The 16430-nt window shown below is 46.8% G+C and overlaps 1 protein-coding gene across 1 annotated transcript in view; it reads left to right on the forward strand.

Moving 5' to 3' along the window:
- The first annotated feature begins 986 nt into the window (after positions 1 to 986).
- PRDX6 (peroxiredoxin 6) overlaps positions 987 to 16430 on the forward strand; it is a 31563-nt gene continuing 16119 nt past the window's right edge. Inside the window, exon 1 of the mRNA XM_032785248.2 lies at positions 987 to 1140. Coding sequence (XP_032641139.1) covers positions 1049 to 1140 — 92 coding nt within the window. The 5' untranslated portion in view covers positions 987 to 1048. The remainder of the gene's footprint in view (positions 1141 to 16430) is intronic.

The following is a 16430-nucleotide window of genomic DNA, read 5'->3' on the forward strand; positions in this document are numbered from 1 at the left end:
TACACACATTTCTGCAATGGCCTGCTCATATGAGTAAAATTATACACATGGTTGGGGTCTGATCCTGCAAACAGTTTTCTAGCCACCAGTACGTTATATGTTTAAGGGGCAACATTTTTCCTTGTGCAGACAGCCACACCTCTGGACAATAATACTATCCTAAGAGATTTTCTCAGAGAAGCTGATACAAAAAGTTGTATTAACAGAACATGTTTTTACAAAATGCTGCTTTTTTATTATTCTTTTTCATGTTGCTTGCTTATCCTCATACTGTTAATAAAGGTTAGTTGCTATTTTCTCCAAGAATTAATTCTTCTATCTTTAAAATAGTGTTAAATTATTTCCTTAATGTGTGAGAACTGCGTTATGGAAGTGATGTTTGCATGTTATTGGTGTGATTCCTATTTGTATTGTGGGTAGTGACCTAGAAGCCTTAACCAAGGGCTAGATCAGTGGTTCCCAAACTGGAGGGTGCGGAGGAACATTGGTGGGGTGGGGTGTGTGTGGAGAAGTGTCCAGACCAGCCGCCACAGAGGGTGGGAAGGAGTGCTACCCAGCACTCTGGGTGCCACTCTCCCCCCGGCCCTGCCCCACCCCCGCTGCAGCTTGGCTCTCTCCCAACCCTCAGCCTCAGCTCCAAGCTCCCAGTTGAGGTTCCGAGATGGGGGGGTGCCAACAGATTCCATTAGGGTGGTGGGGGGGTGATGGAAAATGTTGGGGACCACTGGGCTAGATGCTACCCCAACACATAACAAGAGACAGCCCCTGTTTTGAAGGTTTGCACTGTAAACACTCAGAGTGAAGTGACTTGCCCGATGTCACACCAGGCGCCGAGCCAGCACTGGAACCCAGGCATCCTGGCTCCCAGGCCGCTGCTCTAGCCACTGGGTGCGCACCCTGCAAGGCGCTATCTGTGCCTTTCTCCTGATTGGCCAGGCACAAATCATGCAGCCGCGCCCCCGGCAGCCCGGCCCGGCCCCCTGCGGAGGATGTATCAGGTCTCGTCGCCGTTCCGGCACGTAGCCCGCGAGGAGTCAGGCCGCCAGCCATGCCGGGACTGCTGCTGGGGGACGAGGCCCCCAACTTCGAGGCGGACACCACACAGGGCCGCATCCGCTTCCACGATTTCCTGGGAGACTCGTGAGTAGCGCAGGCTGGGGGACCCCGGGCTGCTGCCCGCCCGCGGGCCCGGGGTACGGGAGAGGGACCCCGACCCGCACTGCCCCGGGTTGGGGGGCGGAGTTCGGGATCTGCGGGGAAGGGCTGGGTTGCCAGCTCTTGGGGGGCCGGCTGGCTTCTCTTCTTTCACTCGGGGGGCTATAGGGGTGGGGGCGTCTCTTCCTTCTCTCTCTGGGTGGTGCTATAGGGTGAAGGGGTTTGAGGGGTTCCTCTTTTCTTCTCTCTGGGGGGCTATAGGGCTAGGAAGTGCGGGCGGTGGGGGGAAGTGGCTGGGTTCTTTTCTTCAGTGGAGGATAGGAGATAATGGCTGACTGTGGGGTTAGCTGGAGGGCTGGATTTTGTCCTCTGCACAAATGGTATCTGGCACATTAAGAAACTTGGAATCATTTTATTCCTGACTCTACATCCCCGCCAAACCCAAGCCTCTTCTCTCTTTGCCCAGCTGTCTCCCTCCCTCCTTACACACACAGGCCTTGCCTACACCAGAAAGCAGAGTATGCCAGTATAGTTTATACTTGTGTCCCTGTGTCCACAGTTGGGCTATTGCTGGCATAACCTTTAAAGTATCGACCAAAATTCCACCTATCCAGTTCTGTTCTTGCTTGTACCAGTGTTAATCTAGAAGAGGGATGGTTAAATATTTTGGCCCAAGGGCCACATCTAGGTAGGGAAATTGCATGCAAGGCCATGAAAGTAGGGCTGGAACAGAGGGTGAGAGGGGGTGCAGTGTACAGGAAGAAGCTTAGGGCAAGAGGTTGGGGTGCAGGAGCGATGCAGGGTTTATGAGGGGGCTTTAGACAGGGTGATGGAGTGTGGGAGGGCTCAGGCAGGAGTTGGAGTACGAGGGAGGGGTTGCAGGTGTGGGAGGGGGCTCAGGGCAGGGGGGTTGAGGGTGCAGGAGGGGGGCTCGGTTGGATTGCAAAAGGGGTGTGATGGGAGCTCACCAAAGGGTTTGGGGTGAAGAGGGTGCATTGGCGGGGCTCAGGGCAGGGGGTTGGGGCATGGGGTGTGGCGGGGGTTGGGATGCAGGAGGGGTGCAGCCAGGGGTTCATGGCAGAGGGTTGGGGTGTGAGGTGCAGGAGGGGTTCAGGGTGCAGGCTCCAGATTGGCAGCAGTGTGTCATAGGTCTGAGGCAGGCTGCCTGCCTGCCCTGGCCCTGTGCTGCTCCCAGAAGCGTCTGGTACCATGTCCCTGTGGCCTCGGGGGGGGAGGGGCAGAGGGCTCTGTGTGCTGCCCTCACCTGTGGGTACCTTCCGTGAAGGGGGCACTGCCTGCAGGTGAGGGCAGCATGTGGAGCCCTCTGTCTCTCCGCCCCCCCCCCCCCCGGCGTGCGCGCACACACGCGACACACACACACGCGACACACACACACGCGACACACACACACACGCGACACACAGTCCCCTAGTGGCCACAGGGACATGGTGCCGGCTGCAAGCGGTGCAGGGCCAGGGCAGGCAGGGAGCCTACCTTTGTCCCACGGGGGTGGCAATCCTGTAGGCTGGATCCCCAAGCTGTAGTTTGCCCACCCCGATCTAGAATAACTGATTCAACAGTGTCATTCCAGATTTAAAGCAGGGTAGCTGAGAGCAACATTTGACTCATGACCTGGCTTTTCATTCTGTTTCTGTATAGGCTTTTCTCCTTGTGTTCATGGTGTAGGTAAATTTGTTGCATCCCAGTGTCACAAATGAGTTTAATTCTCCTCTATAACTGTTACATTGAACAACTGAGAGCCATGTTGGGTTTTTCGTCATGTTTCACTTGGACCTTCCCCAAAGTTCAACATGTCCAGAGGGCTGATGTGCCTGACTTGAGAGGAAAAATATTACAAGAACTGTCTCATGATGAGCTCCCTTTCCAAAACTAAGTACAGGAACTCCTCACTTAACGTTTAGTTATGTTCCTGAAAAATGCGACTTTATGCGAAATGATGTTAAGCAAATCCTATTTCCCCATAAGAATTAATGTAAATGAGGGGGTTAGGTTCCAGGAAAAAAAATTTTCACCAGACAAAAGACTATATATTTCATTTATATTATATAATACATACACACACAGAGAATAGGTTTTAAACAAACAATTTAATACTGGTACACAGTGATGATGATTGTGAAGCTTGGATGAGGTGGAAGAGTCAGAGGCTGGGATATTTCCCAGGGAATGCCTTACTGCTAAATGGTGAACTAGCAATTGGCTGAGCCCTCAAGGGTTAACTCTCACACTCTACAAGGCAGCAGGAATGGAGGGAGGGGAGACAGCATCCCACCTTGTGTGTGAGAGAGAGGTGCATTTCCCCTCTAAGTAAGCCGACCCTGCTGTTTAGTACATTGCCTTGTTAATTAGATCAGCTTTGCAAGCTCCCTCTGTCCTGAGCCCTGTCCTGTGTCCCCCCTGCTCTATGGAAGATGGGGTGAGCGGTGTGCAGGAACAGAGGGGAGGGGGACACCCTAGTATTAGCCCCCCTCTTTCTTCCCCCCCCTGCACAGCAAGCAGGAGTCTCGGGGAGCAGCTCCAAGGCAGAGGGCAGGAGCAGCACATGGCAGTGGGGAGAGGGACAGCTAAACTGCTGGCAATTGATAGCCTGCCGGTCAGCTGCTGCACAGGGAGCTTAGGGGAGCAGCGAGCTGACTGGGGGGCTGTCGGTCCACCCTGGTTCCAAGCCCCTGCTAGCTAGCTGCAACGGGCTGCTCTTCCTGCAAGCAGTGGACAAAGCAGGCAGCTGCCATTTTAAAGGAGCATGTTCCTTAATTGATCAGCAACGAAACGATGAGGACAACTTTAAGTGAGGAGTTACTGTATAACAAGAGATTGGAGGGTGGTGTGTCTAGGGCTGTGCCTATACTACAAGGTAGGTATGCAATGCTACTACACAAAGGGCTTGGCTACACTTGCAAGTTGCAGCGCTGGTGAGGGGGTTACAGCGCTGCAACTTACTCAGTGTCCACACTTACAAAGCTCAGCCAGCGCTGCAACTCCCTGGCTGCAGCGCTGGCTGTACTCCTGGTCTGCTACGGGTGTAGCGAATCCAGCGCTGGTGATGCAGCGCTGCTCATCAGGTGTGGACACTCACCAGCGCTGTTATTGGCCTCCAGGGTATTAGGAGGTATCCCAGAATTCCTGTCTACAACAAACCGGAAGGTACTCCCCGGAGCTACCAAACACAGCTGCTCTTTGCTCCAGCGAGCAAGCTGAGCCGAGGCTTTGGAATGTTCACAGCTGTTTGCTTGAGGAGACAAACAGCACGGCGGGGGGGAGGGAGTCCGTCGGAGAAGCTGCTTATCTGGTCTGAAACCTTTTTACATTTAAGAGTGATTGAGAGAGGGGTGGGGGAAATGGCCAGAATTTGCAAGGCAGGGAGCTCACAGTGTCTGCTCCAAAAATCCGCTCTCTCTGTCTCCCCGACGCTCCCTGTCACACTCCACCCCACCCCCCCCTTTTGAACTTGCAAGGCAGGGAGCTGTCACAGTGTCTGCTCCAAAAATCCACTCTCTCTCTCTCCCCGACGCTCCCTGTCACACTCCACCCCACCCCCCTCTTTTGAAAAGCACGTTGCAGCCACTTGAACGCTGGGATAGCTGCCCACAATGCACCACTCCCAACAGCGCTGCAAATGCTGCAAATGTGGCCACACTGCAGCGCTGGTAGCTGTCAGTGTGGCCACACTGCAGCGCTGTTCTACACAGCTGTACGACCACAGCTGTAACTCCCAGCGCAGCACATTTCCAAGTGTAGCAATACCCAAAAATAAAAGGAAGGAATTGTCTCCCTTATCTGTTTTATATTGGAAGTAACAGAGTAGTGTGTAATCTGTTGTTGTTTCCTCTTAAGTGAAGAGGTTATCCCCTGTGAAAAGAAGACCCGAATGAGAACTCTCAAAAGTATATGGGAACATACAGAAGGAAACTCTTACAGCATTTAAAAAAATAAATAAGCACGTAATGGTCCTTGCCCTTATTGTGTATCTGTCAATCTGCAGTACAGTTCTGATCTCGTGTGTTCACACAGATATTATGGACACTTAATGATTACACCTGAGGCACATTGGCTTGGGAATAAATAGGGGTCACATTGGCAAGAGAAAGTAATGTTCTGCCCACAAGCCCACTCTACCACTGGAGGCACCAAAAGGAAATTCCACTCTTCCCTTCACAATAGGATTGTCCTTCTCCCTTCTTGCATTCTTTGGTCTGTGGTGAAATAATTAACAATACTGACTGCTTTTAAAATTGTCATTAAGCTTCAGAGTTCACTCCTTAAATGCATACATATCTTTCTCACAGTGATTTCAAACAAGTTAAGACTTCTTCTGTAAAGAGAAGTTGCATCACTCTTGTTAACCTGATGCAAATCCTCAATGTGAATGCTTAAATAGATTTATGTTTGGTTAATGCAAATCATTGTGACTTTTGTGTCTAGATAAGCTCTCGGGCAGAGGTTACTCCATCAGTTTACATTTAATTCATATTAATCTTTTCTTAATCATAAGAACTAAAGATTTTTTAAATGCTTTCATTTGGACAGCCTCCAGAAAAATGTGCTGGTTTGATGACCCCAAGGAACTTGTCCAGTTTAACCCCTCTGAATAAGTCACCTTCTGATATAACAAAGACTTAAGCAACCTAGGGAATCCTTTCCTAAAGAAAAAGTAGTATTCTGTCCACAAGCCAGGCTCCACACTTGAGATATCAAACAAGGAGACTGCTGCTCCTTTCAGAATAGGATTGGCCTCTTCCCTCTCACATACCTGTCTGCATTCCATTCTTTCCTAAAGGGCCACTAGGCAGACACTGTATCTTCCCCTTAAATCATTCCTCCAGCTTCACTGGATTGGTGCTCACTAAGTTTAAGAGGCCAGTCACCACCTGATCTCTATCAGGTGGGTGAGATTGTGAACAGTGCCTTTGAAAACCGCATGCCTGCAGTGAAGCCCTGCCCTGTTGAAGTCAATGGGAATCTTACCATTTAGTTTAGTGGGGCAGGGTTTCAGCCCAGTTTTCTAAGTAATGCTGTGACTTCACCACATCTTTTGGAGATAAGCTACATATGTTAAATAGCTGAGCAGCAATGCAGAGATTCTGAGACTAGCAGCTTCAGTCTGGCCACTTACTATTCCGTACCTGACTTTGTCCGTTGGGGTAAATGAGGCTTAGTTCATTAGTGCTTGCACAGTGCTTTGTGACACTCTGGGTCCCTGAATATTGTATTTGTAGTGTGGGCAGATCCACAGACTTCATATCATGGGTAAAGTTTGTGATTTCTGGTCACACTACAGAGGCCCAGTTACAACACAGTTGTCCCTATGCCCTTTTAAATGCAGCTGCAATATGGAATATGTTTTCTGACAGAACTGAGAATTTAAAAAAAACTGCCATTTTCAGTTTCTGGTCCTCCTGCTGTAGCATAAGGCAATTCTAGCGGGGTTTTGGTTTCCAAACACTGCAGCAGAATGTTTAAAGCAAAACAAAACTTTTCAGTGAAGCTTTTAACTTTCTGAAGGCAAGTCTATTAGTTTCTGTAAAATTTCTTACAAATCCTAAATGTTGGGACTAAGTTGTCTGGCCATCCCTTGAAGTTTGAAATAGGTATTTCCAGAGTAAGACAGGCTAGTATTTTGTTTTTTCACAATCTACAGCTCAATGCATAACGTACCATCCTGGTGAAGACTGCATAGGATCTAGACGAGAGGTGGTCAAACTACAGCCCACAGGCCATATCTGGTCCTCAGGACCATGGCCCTTGAGCTCCAGGCTAAGGAGGCTAGCCCCTGGCCCTTCCCCTCCTGTCTGCCCTCTCCCGCAGCCACGCCACCATGTGGGCAGCGCTTTGGGCGGTGGAGCAGTATGCTCCTACGGAGCAGAGCGGCAGCATGTCTAGCTCCAGCCGGGGGGCGCAGCTGCCAGACATGCTGCTCTGAACAGCATGATAAGGGGGCTGGGAGGTTGGATAAGGGGTGGGGGGTCCCGGAAGGCAGTCAGGGGAGCAGGGGGCAGTTGGGTGGGGATGGGGAACAGGGGGGTTGCATAAGCGTGGGGAGTCCCGAGGGGCTTGTCAGGGAGTGGAGGTGTGGATAGGGGTCGGAGCAGTCAGGGGACTGGGAGCAGTGGGGGTTGAATAGGGGGTGGGGTCCTGGAGGGTGGTTAGGAGACAAGGAGCGGGGGTTGGATGGGTTGAGGGTTTTGAGGGAGGACAGTCAGGGGGTAGGAAGTGGGAGGGGGTGGATGGTGTGAGAGCCAGACTTTTTTGGGGAGGCACAGCCTTCCCTACCTGGCCTTCCATACAGTTTTGCAACCCCAGTGTGGCCCTTGAGCCAAAAAGTTTGCTCACCCCTGATCTAGACTCTGTTGCTCACCAGTGCAACACAGCAAGTACAGTAGTTAAAAGGGGACTGAGGATTTAGGTAACAGTAGTTACTATTCAGTCTAAAGAGCATGCATCTTCTGTAACACTAATAGGGAGCATGCTGTAGTGTAAAATACAAAGTGCTGAGCCCACATTGCCAGAACATGTTATCAGGCCAGTCGCTCAGTATCCAAGGAGAACACTTGCTGGTATGAACCAGAGTGGGATTTGGAAAGAACAGGATCCCATTTAGGCTGTGAAATAGCTGAGTCATTTCTGACCTTGTGTAAACAAGCTCTAGTATTTCATGTCAGATTACTCATTAAATAACGAAAAAGGCAAACAGATCAGACAGTGGAACTTGGGAACAAATCTGCATCTTCATACCCTGTTTCCCCAAGTGAGAAGTATAAAAGAATATCAACTTTCACACTATGTATAAAACAATCTCAGCCCCCAAAGCAACGTGACTGAAATAAAAAGCAGCTGCTGTGCCAGTTTGTTCAATATCCGTTGTCCAATGTTTATGAAATTATAGTAAGTTTTATTTCAAATGCTTTTTACAGGTCTGGGATGACAGCAGTTTCATGGTAGGGCATTAAAAGGCAGTAAATTTCCAAGATAATCTGGTGTCATGAAATTAAGGAAGATGTAAGAGAGTAGATAGAGGACCTTTGCTGCTGGGGGCAGTTCACGTGGTGCTGGCTGTCAGGTGCACTGAATGGGGGACTAGAAGGAAATGTGTTAGGTTTGGCAGTGAAGGAAGTAGGGATGGTAAAAAGCTGAAATCTCCACGCTGGGGCAGGGCCACCATTATGTGACTTGATTTGAGCTCATAGACTCATAGGTCAGAAGGGACCAACATGATCATCTAGTCTGACCTCCTGCACAAGGCAGGCCACAGAACCCTGCCCATCCACTTCTTAACACACCCCTTAAACTTATGTTCTGAGTTATTGAATCTTCACTTGTGTTGAAGACCTCGGCAGAGTCCACCAGCAGGGAACAATGGCCTCAGGCTGCGGGGAAGCGAAAAACTCCGAGGTCACCATCTGCCCTGAGGAAATTCCTTCCTGACCCCAAATATGCGATTAGCTACCCTGCGCTGTGGGCAGGCTCCCCGCCTGGCGTAAGGAAGATTCTTCTGCAGTAACTCTTGATCAATCCCATCGCCGACCCATTGAGCGCCGTTGTTGCTGTAATCAAGCGACAATTGCTAAATTAAACTTTGTCCTTATCGATGATACGCCTTCTAACCTTATCAGCTTAGTCTTAAGCCAGAGTATGTCTTTTGCCCCCTCTCCCCTCGGAGGCGTGTTTCCAGAGCTTCATCCTCTAATGGTTAAGAACCTTTCATCTATTTCAGCTCTGAACTTCCTAGTGTCCAGTTTGTACCTCTCGCCTGTGTGTTCTCATTTGAGTATAGCTTAAATATCCTCTCCTCCCTAACCGTTGATCCCCTGAAGGTCTGATTTATTTATAACAAGCGATATTCCCCCGAGTCTTCTTTGGTTAGGTCTTAACAAGCAGCTTCTTGGTCTCCTTCATAGGCAGGTTTTCCATGTCTCTAGCATCATTCTAGTAGCACCCGGTCTCTGAACCTGTTCATTTAATTCATCCTTCTTACATGGGGGACCAGAAACTGCACAGTATTCCAGGTGGTCTCCCAGCCGCCTTATGATGGTAACTACCTCCTTATCTTTGCTGACATACCTACACCTGATGCACCTAAAACACAGTTGCTTTTTTAAGGCCTTTATCGCAATTGGGGTCATAGTCTCGCTGCGATCAACGCATACCCCTAGGTCCTTTTCCTCCTCCGTGTTTCCCACTGAGTGTGTCCACATGTATATCGAACATTTTATTATTATCCCTAGTTGATTCGACTTGCCTTTTTCACTATTAAATTTCATCCTATTTCTATTTACTCCAGATTTACAGGAGTCATCCGATATCTTCCTGTATGGTTCCCAGTCCTTCTCCGTATTAGCGAATTCCCCCTTGTTTCATCCGGCAACTTTATATTAGCACACTTCCCGCTCTTTTGGCCAAGTTCAGTATAAAAGGTTAATTAAATATGTCACAAACGATTTTGAGGAACTCCTGTAACCTTCCTTCCAGCCTGGCGTTTCCCTTCAGTCGCCGTTGAGTCTCCTCTTTAACAGCAATTCCTAATCCGACCTTTTCAATTTTTCATATTCATCCCATCTTTTTCAGTAACTTTAACACTTCACCCATGCGGAACCGTGTCAATGCGTTATGACATCAAGGTTAAATTACGAGTTACCACATTTCTATTTGTTCTAAATTAGATCGTCCAACCAGACCTGATCTCTTTTCTTCGAGAAGTCTTCGTCACTTCTCGACGAGGGATCAGGTTTGGTTTGGTTATGATCTTACTTAGTAACCACCGTTTGCAATTTGTCCCAATTTACCTTGACCTCATGTCCGTAACTACTTTCTCCTTCAATTGTTTTCCAGACTAGTACTACGGACGTCAAATAACAGGCCTTAGTTTACTCGGCGATCACTTTTTTCCTTCTCTTTGAAGATGGAACTAGTTAGCATTCTTCCAGTCGTACGCGTACAACCCCGAGTTAACCGTGCATTAAATTCTAGGTTAACGGGCTCGCAATTCATTGCTGCGTTCCTTTAATTCTTGGATGGGATTGTCCGGGGCCCCTATTTTATGTCCATCAGTGTTATGTTTGCTTCTACCGGTCAAGTATTCGTATATCTATTCCTATATCCTCATTCCCGGTTTTACATCCTTCCCTCATCCCTAAGCTCCTCATTAGCCTTATTAAAGACTGAGGCAAAGTACTTATTTAGATATTGGGCCATGTCTAGGTAATCCTTAAGCTCCATTCCATCCTCTGTGTATAGCGGTCCCACTTCTTCTTTCTTTGTTTTCTTTATTTATTTATGTGGCTATAGAACCTTTTACTATTGGTTTTAATTCCCTGGAGAAGCCATTGTGATCATGACTGTCACTGGACTGCTGCTGGAGTCTGATGGCACCACAAAACTCAGCCTGGCAAAAGAGGATGGTTTTGAAATGGTTTGTGTTCACGTATGCCATGAGGAAACAGTCTGTCGCCGTAGTGCCCAAAGCTTGCCACCTGAGGGCCAAATGTATTATTTCAAAAGGGCAGCAGACAGCCAAGGGGAGGGACAGGACTATGGGAATGCTCCTGGCACTGCTCTTGGGGCTGTATTAGATGCTGTGGGAGGTCATGCACCACATTTCCCTCGGGTGGCGGCAGGACTGATGATGCAGAGGCCTCAGGGCACAGCTAAGGGTATTTGCTTTCCATTCGTAATCAAACAAATATTCAGCTTATCGCAGACTAGGTACCATGGCTCTAGCACTCATAGTAGGATACTAGGAATCAAACTGGGTTCTCGTCTCTGTTCTATCTGTGACTATCCCAGAGCCTCAGTTTCCTTATCTGTGACATGAGTGCTCCCTCTTAGCAGTGTGATCTCAGTTCATTATCGTATTTGCAGTATTTTGGCCTGGTCTACACTAGAATATTAGGTTGGTTTAACTACATCAGTCAGTGTGAGAAATCTACACCCCCTGAGCAGTCGTGTTATACTGACCTAAATCCCCAGGTAGACAGCACTAGGTCGTTGAAAGAATTCTTCTGTTGACCTAGCTACTACTTCTTGGAGAGGTGGATTACCTACATCTACTGAGGTAGTGTCTACACTGAAGTGCTACAGCAGCACAGCTGTATTGCTGTAACATTTAAGTGTACAAAAACCCTTTGAGATCCTTGCATGGCAAGTTTTCTGTAAACTTGGGTTTCAGTTTTTATACCAAGATGAGCAATGGTGGAGTGAATTGATTCCATTCCAGGCCCAATCTATAAATTATGCAGTTCTTATTTTAGCAATGCTTCATATATTTCAAAGCACGCTACAAGGGAGGGATAAGACCGTTATCCCATGTTATAGGTAGGTGGTGCTGGTGGAAATGAAGCGCACAAAGTTTATCTAAGTAGTGTGGGAAGTTAATTTAAAAAAATCCAGGTTCGTCTGGGAGTAGGGATTACATTTACATATCAGAATAATTTATCTGGCTTTTGTCAGATAAAAATGAGTGTCCTTTCAGCTGACTGAACTTGGGGATGGAACAGACTGAGGTTTGCTGGGGCAGCAGAAGCAGTATACTGGCCTCATTTGGCTGTTTAGGATGGTGGCTTCTGGATGCAGTTGAATCTAAAAATCCCTCCTTTTTTTAAATAGTTTATTGAGGATCAAGACGCTGGCCAGGAGCCCCAGCTTGTCTGTGTGTGTGTGCCAGAGAAGGGAATGTCCATAAAATCAGATTCCTATAAGTGCACCATTCTTCAAAATCCATTGCTAGGTTTCTAGGCACAGTCATGGGTTTTCATAATCCTCAGCCTGTTACCCTCTGTCAGCGTTTGACCTTTGCAAGTATTTGTACTGGACTACAAACTATTTGAGTGTAGTTCATTCTGCACCACTCAGTCAGCTAAATAAGCAAAGGACGTAGGGCTGTCAATTAATTGTAGTTAACTCACCCAATTAACTCAAAAAAATTAATGTGGATGTTTTTCTACATTTTCATATATATTATATTCTGTGTTGTAATTGAAATCAAAATGTATATATTTTTATTATAAATAGTATTTTTCAGTTCACCTCATACAAATATTGTAGTGCAATCTCTGTCATGCAAGTGCAACTTACAAATGTAGATTTATTTTTGTTACATAACTGCACTCAAAAACGAAACAATGTAAGACTTCAGAGCCTACAAGTCCACTCAGTCCTACTTCTTTTTCAGCCAATCACTCAGACAAACAGTTTTGTTTACATTTGCAGGAGATAATGCTGCCCCTCTTCTTATTTACAGTGTCATCAGAAAGTGAGAACAGGCATTTGCATGGCACTTTTTGTAGCTGTCATTGCAAGGTATTTACGTGCCAGACATGCTAAACATTCGTATGCCCCTTCGTGCTTCAGCCACCATTCCAGAGGACATGCTTCCATGCTGATGACGCTCATTAAAAAAATGCATTAATTAAATTTGTAACACAGTTCTCCCCCAAGGAGTTCAATGTCCCCTATTCTGTGTTTTACTTGCATTCTGCCATATATTCATGTTATAGCAATCTCGGATGATGACTCAGTACATGTTGTTCATTTTAAGAACACTTTCACTGCAGATTTGACAAAACACAAAGAAGGTACTGTGACAGACCCAGGCCATTGTGGTACAGGAGTCTGGCAGAGAGCTAATACTAGTCACTGGCTGAGTAGTTTTCTGTTCCCTGAGTGACTAGAACAGGGGTTGCACTGGAGTAATCAGGAACATGCTAGAACCAATAAAGGCAGACTGATTAGAACACCTGCAGCCAATCAAGGCAGGTTAATCAGGGCACCTGGGTTTTAAAAGGAGCTCACTCCAGTCAAGGAGGGAGGAGCCAGAGGACAGGAAGTGCTTGTGAGGAGCTGGGAGCAAGAGGCGCAAGGATCTGAGAGTGAGAGGGTGTGCTGCTGGAGTACTAAGGAGTACAAGCGTTATCAGACACCAGGAGGAAGGTCCTGTGGTGAGGATAAAGAAGGTGTTTGGAGGAGGCCTTGGGGAAGTAGCCCAGGGAGGCTGTAACTGTCACACAGCTGGCTACAAGAAGCTCTATTATACACTGCAAATCCATAGGGCCCTGGCTGTTTAACCCGGAGGTATAGGACCCAACCGCCCATTCAGGGGCCTCATAACCAAGGGGGAGCGGCGGGCCCGAGTTCCCCCCAACTCCCACTCCTGTCAGGACAACAGGAGGAGTTGATCCAGACTGTGTAAGGTTCAGAGATTACATTGACGCGTGAGCAAAATCTGCCAATTAAGGTACCCCCATTTGCATGGACCCACCCAGCTAGGGTAAGGACCTTTTGTCACGGCTACCAATATGAGATTTCTAAGATAGCTGCAGCACTTGACCAAGATTTAGGAATCTGAGAGGCACGGAGGTGGGCCTGGAAACATTGCTTTCAGACAGTCTTAAAATGAGAAACACTCATGGCCCGCTCTACACCTACAGATACAATTGCAAATTACGCCTTAAACCGATTTTATAAACAGATATTATAAAGTCGATTGGGGCGCGTCACACTAGGCACATTTAATTCGGGGTGGTGGTGCGTCCCATGGTCTGAATGGCGTAGCATCAATTTCCTGGGAGCCGGTATGCCTCGTTGCCGGATTAGCTACTGTAAAATAATGAGGCCAATAATGTCGATTTGCGTCCACACTAACCCTAATCCGATATAGTAATATCAATTTTAGCATTACTCCTCTCGTTTTGTAGGAGTTACAGAAATCGAGTTAAAGAGCCCTTTAAATCGATATAAAGAGCAGTGTAGTGTGGACGGGTGCAGCATTAAATCGATTTAACACTGTTTAAATCGATTTAAACGCGTAGTGTAGACCAGGCCTCTGATGTGAAAACTACAGAACCCGAACCACCAGAAAAGAAAATCAACCTTCTGCTGGTGGCATCTGACTCATGATAATGAAAATGAACGTGCATCAGTCAGCTCTGCTCTGGATCCTTATTCAGCAGAACCCCTCATCCGCATGGTCACATGTCCCCTGGAATGGTGGTTGAAGCATGAAGGGACATATGAATCTTTAGCACATCTGGCATGTAAATATCTTGCAATGCCAGCTACAGTTGTACCATAAGTACAATTATTCTCACTTTCAAGTGACATTGTAAATAAGAAGCGGGCAGCATTATCTCCTGCAAGTGTAAACAAACTTGGTTATCTGAGTATTTGGCTGAAAAAGAAATAGGACTGCGTGGACTCATAGGCTCTAAAATTTTACATTGAGTGCAGTTTTTTGTAATAATTCTACATTTGTAAGTTGCACTTTCATTGTAAAGATATTGCACCACAGTACTCGTATTAGGTGAATTGAAAAATACTATTTTTTTTTTTTTACAGTGCAACTACTTTTAATAAAAAAATTAAGTGAGCACTGTACACTTTGTATTCTGTTTTAATTGAAATCAATATATTTGAAAATGTAAAAACATCCAAAAATAGTTAAAGATGGTATTCTATGATTATTTAACAGTGTGATTAATCATGAGACAGCCCTTAAACAAAGTGCAGTTGGGAGTTACTTCCAATTTTACGTTGCTCCCCATGGCGTATTTTGAAAATTGATAAAATTTTCTGCCTTATATCTACTCAGCAGTTCGAGTTTTTATATTTCAGTGGTATTACAAATTAGCTGGGTAGTTTTCACCAGATAATATACAGTGATAAAAAGGTGCCAACCCATTAACTCCACTAACAACCATGCTAAATGCACTGTAATTCAGATCTACACGAGCTAAATTGTAATTTGTTTCGTCCCTGGGTAAACACTGCTGTTGCAGATCAAATAAGGTGGAGGCTGCACAGGCTAGTGTGGACTAATGTGTTTCATGTCTACTGTGGGTCAAGTAAAAAAAAAAAAAAAAAAAAAAAAAAAATTGCTATGTAGCAAGTACTGTACGTATTTTGGGTCTCGATTTATCTGAGATATACTTGGTGTTGGGATTACTAATGAGCTGATGGCATGAGCTCCTGGCACTTTTAGCTGTTGTTGAGATCCCATTACCTAGCTAAAAATGTTCTAAGAATGCTCACTTCTTTAAGTATTGAGTCATACTTATAGAAATTTCTTCATCTTTGAAGACTCTTTGTAATAGTGTTTATGTGGGCTATTTCCCCCTTTTTTTATTAAACGGTCCTTCCCCAGCTCATCAATGGGGAGGTGATGTGGCCTGGTGGATAGAGCACTGGACCCTGTGATGCAGGAGACCCTGCACTCCCCTCCAACTCTGCCACTGGCCAGACAGGTGAGCATGAGCAAGTCATGTCCCCGCTGCATGCCTCAGTTTACCCATCTATAAAAGAGGTTCAGGAATACTGACCACCTTTATAAATCACTTTAATATCTATTGATAAAAAGCTCTATGTATTACTTATCACACCAGAACCTAGAGCTATCACAGCACATCAGCTGGTAACTACTAATATTCTGAGGTTCAATATAACAAACCAGGCTAGGACAAGACCCATCACCTTATTTTGAAGAGGTGTCCCCATCTAGAGATGACTGACTAGATCAGGGGTCGGCAACCTCTGGCGGGCCAGGCCAGTTTGTTTACCTGCTGCGTCAGCAGGTTCAGCCGATTGCAGTTCCCACTGGTCGCGGTTTGCTGCTCCTGGCCAATGGGGGGCTGTGGGAGGCTGCAACCAGCACGTCCCTCAGCCTGTACCCTTTCCCGTAGCCCCCATTGTCCTGGGACGGCGAACCGCGGCCAGTGGGAGCTGCAATTGGCTGAACCTGCCGACGAGGCAGGTAAACAAACTGTCCCGGCCTGCCAGAGTGCTTACCCTGGTGAGCCACATGCCAGAGGTTGCCAACCCCTGGACTAGATGAAAACTGCATGTAAGGTGGTAATTGGGGTTGTACAATATCAGTGACCCTTTCAGGATGTTAATTCAGGTGACTTAGTAGCAGAGTCTTGTTCCAGTGGCTCTTAAAAGGGTCTAATGTGTACTGTATATGTCGGCGTTAACTTTATGGTGATTCTACTCGAAAAAGAAATGCAGCAATATTTGTCCTGGAGAATGGGAGCAGAGGTGGCAGCCACTGGAGACAAATCACTTTAAAGTTTTTTTTAGTTTTGATATGGTGACGTGAACTGTGGGCATCATTAAGCTAATGTGGAAAGACCAAACAGGGAGATGAGAATGGCTAGTGAGAATTGGGGAGAAGAGTTCTAAAAGCCTGAAGGCTCATTCTGCAAGATTCGCTTCACCTCAGCCTCTTACAATGATGGCAACACAAGGAGGATCTCTTAAAGGAATTCCTT

Source organism: Chelonoidis abingdonii, chromosome 7 (assembly GCF_003597395.2).
Source record: "Chelonoidis abingdonii isolate Lonesome George chromosome 7, CheloAbing_2.0, whole genome shotgun sequence".
Classification (NCBI taxonomy): domain Eukaryota; kingdom Metazoa; phylum Chordata; order Testudines; family Testudinidae; genus Chelonoidis; species Chelonoidis abingdonii.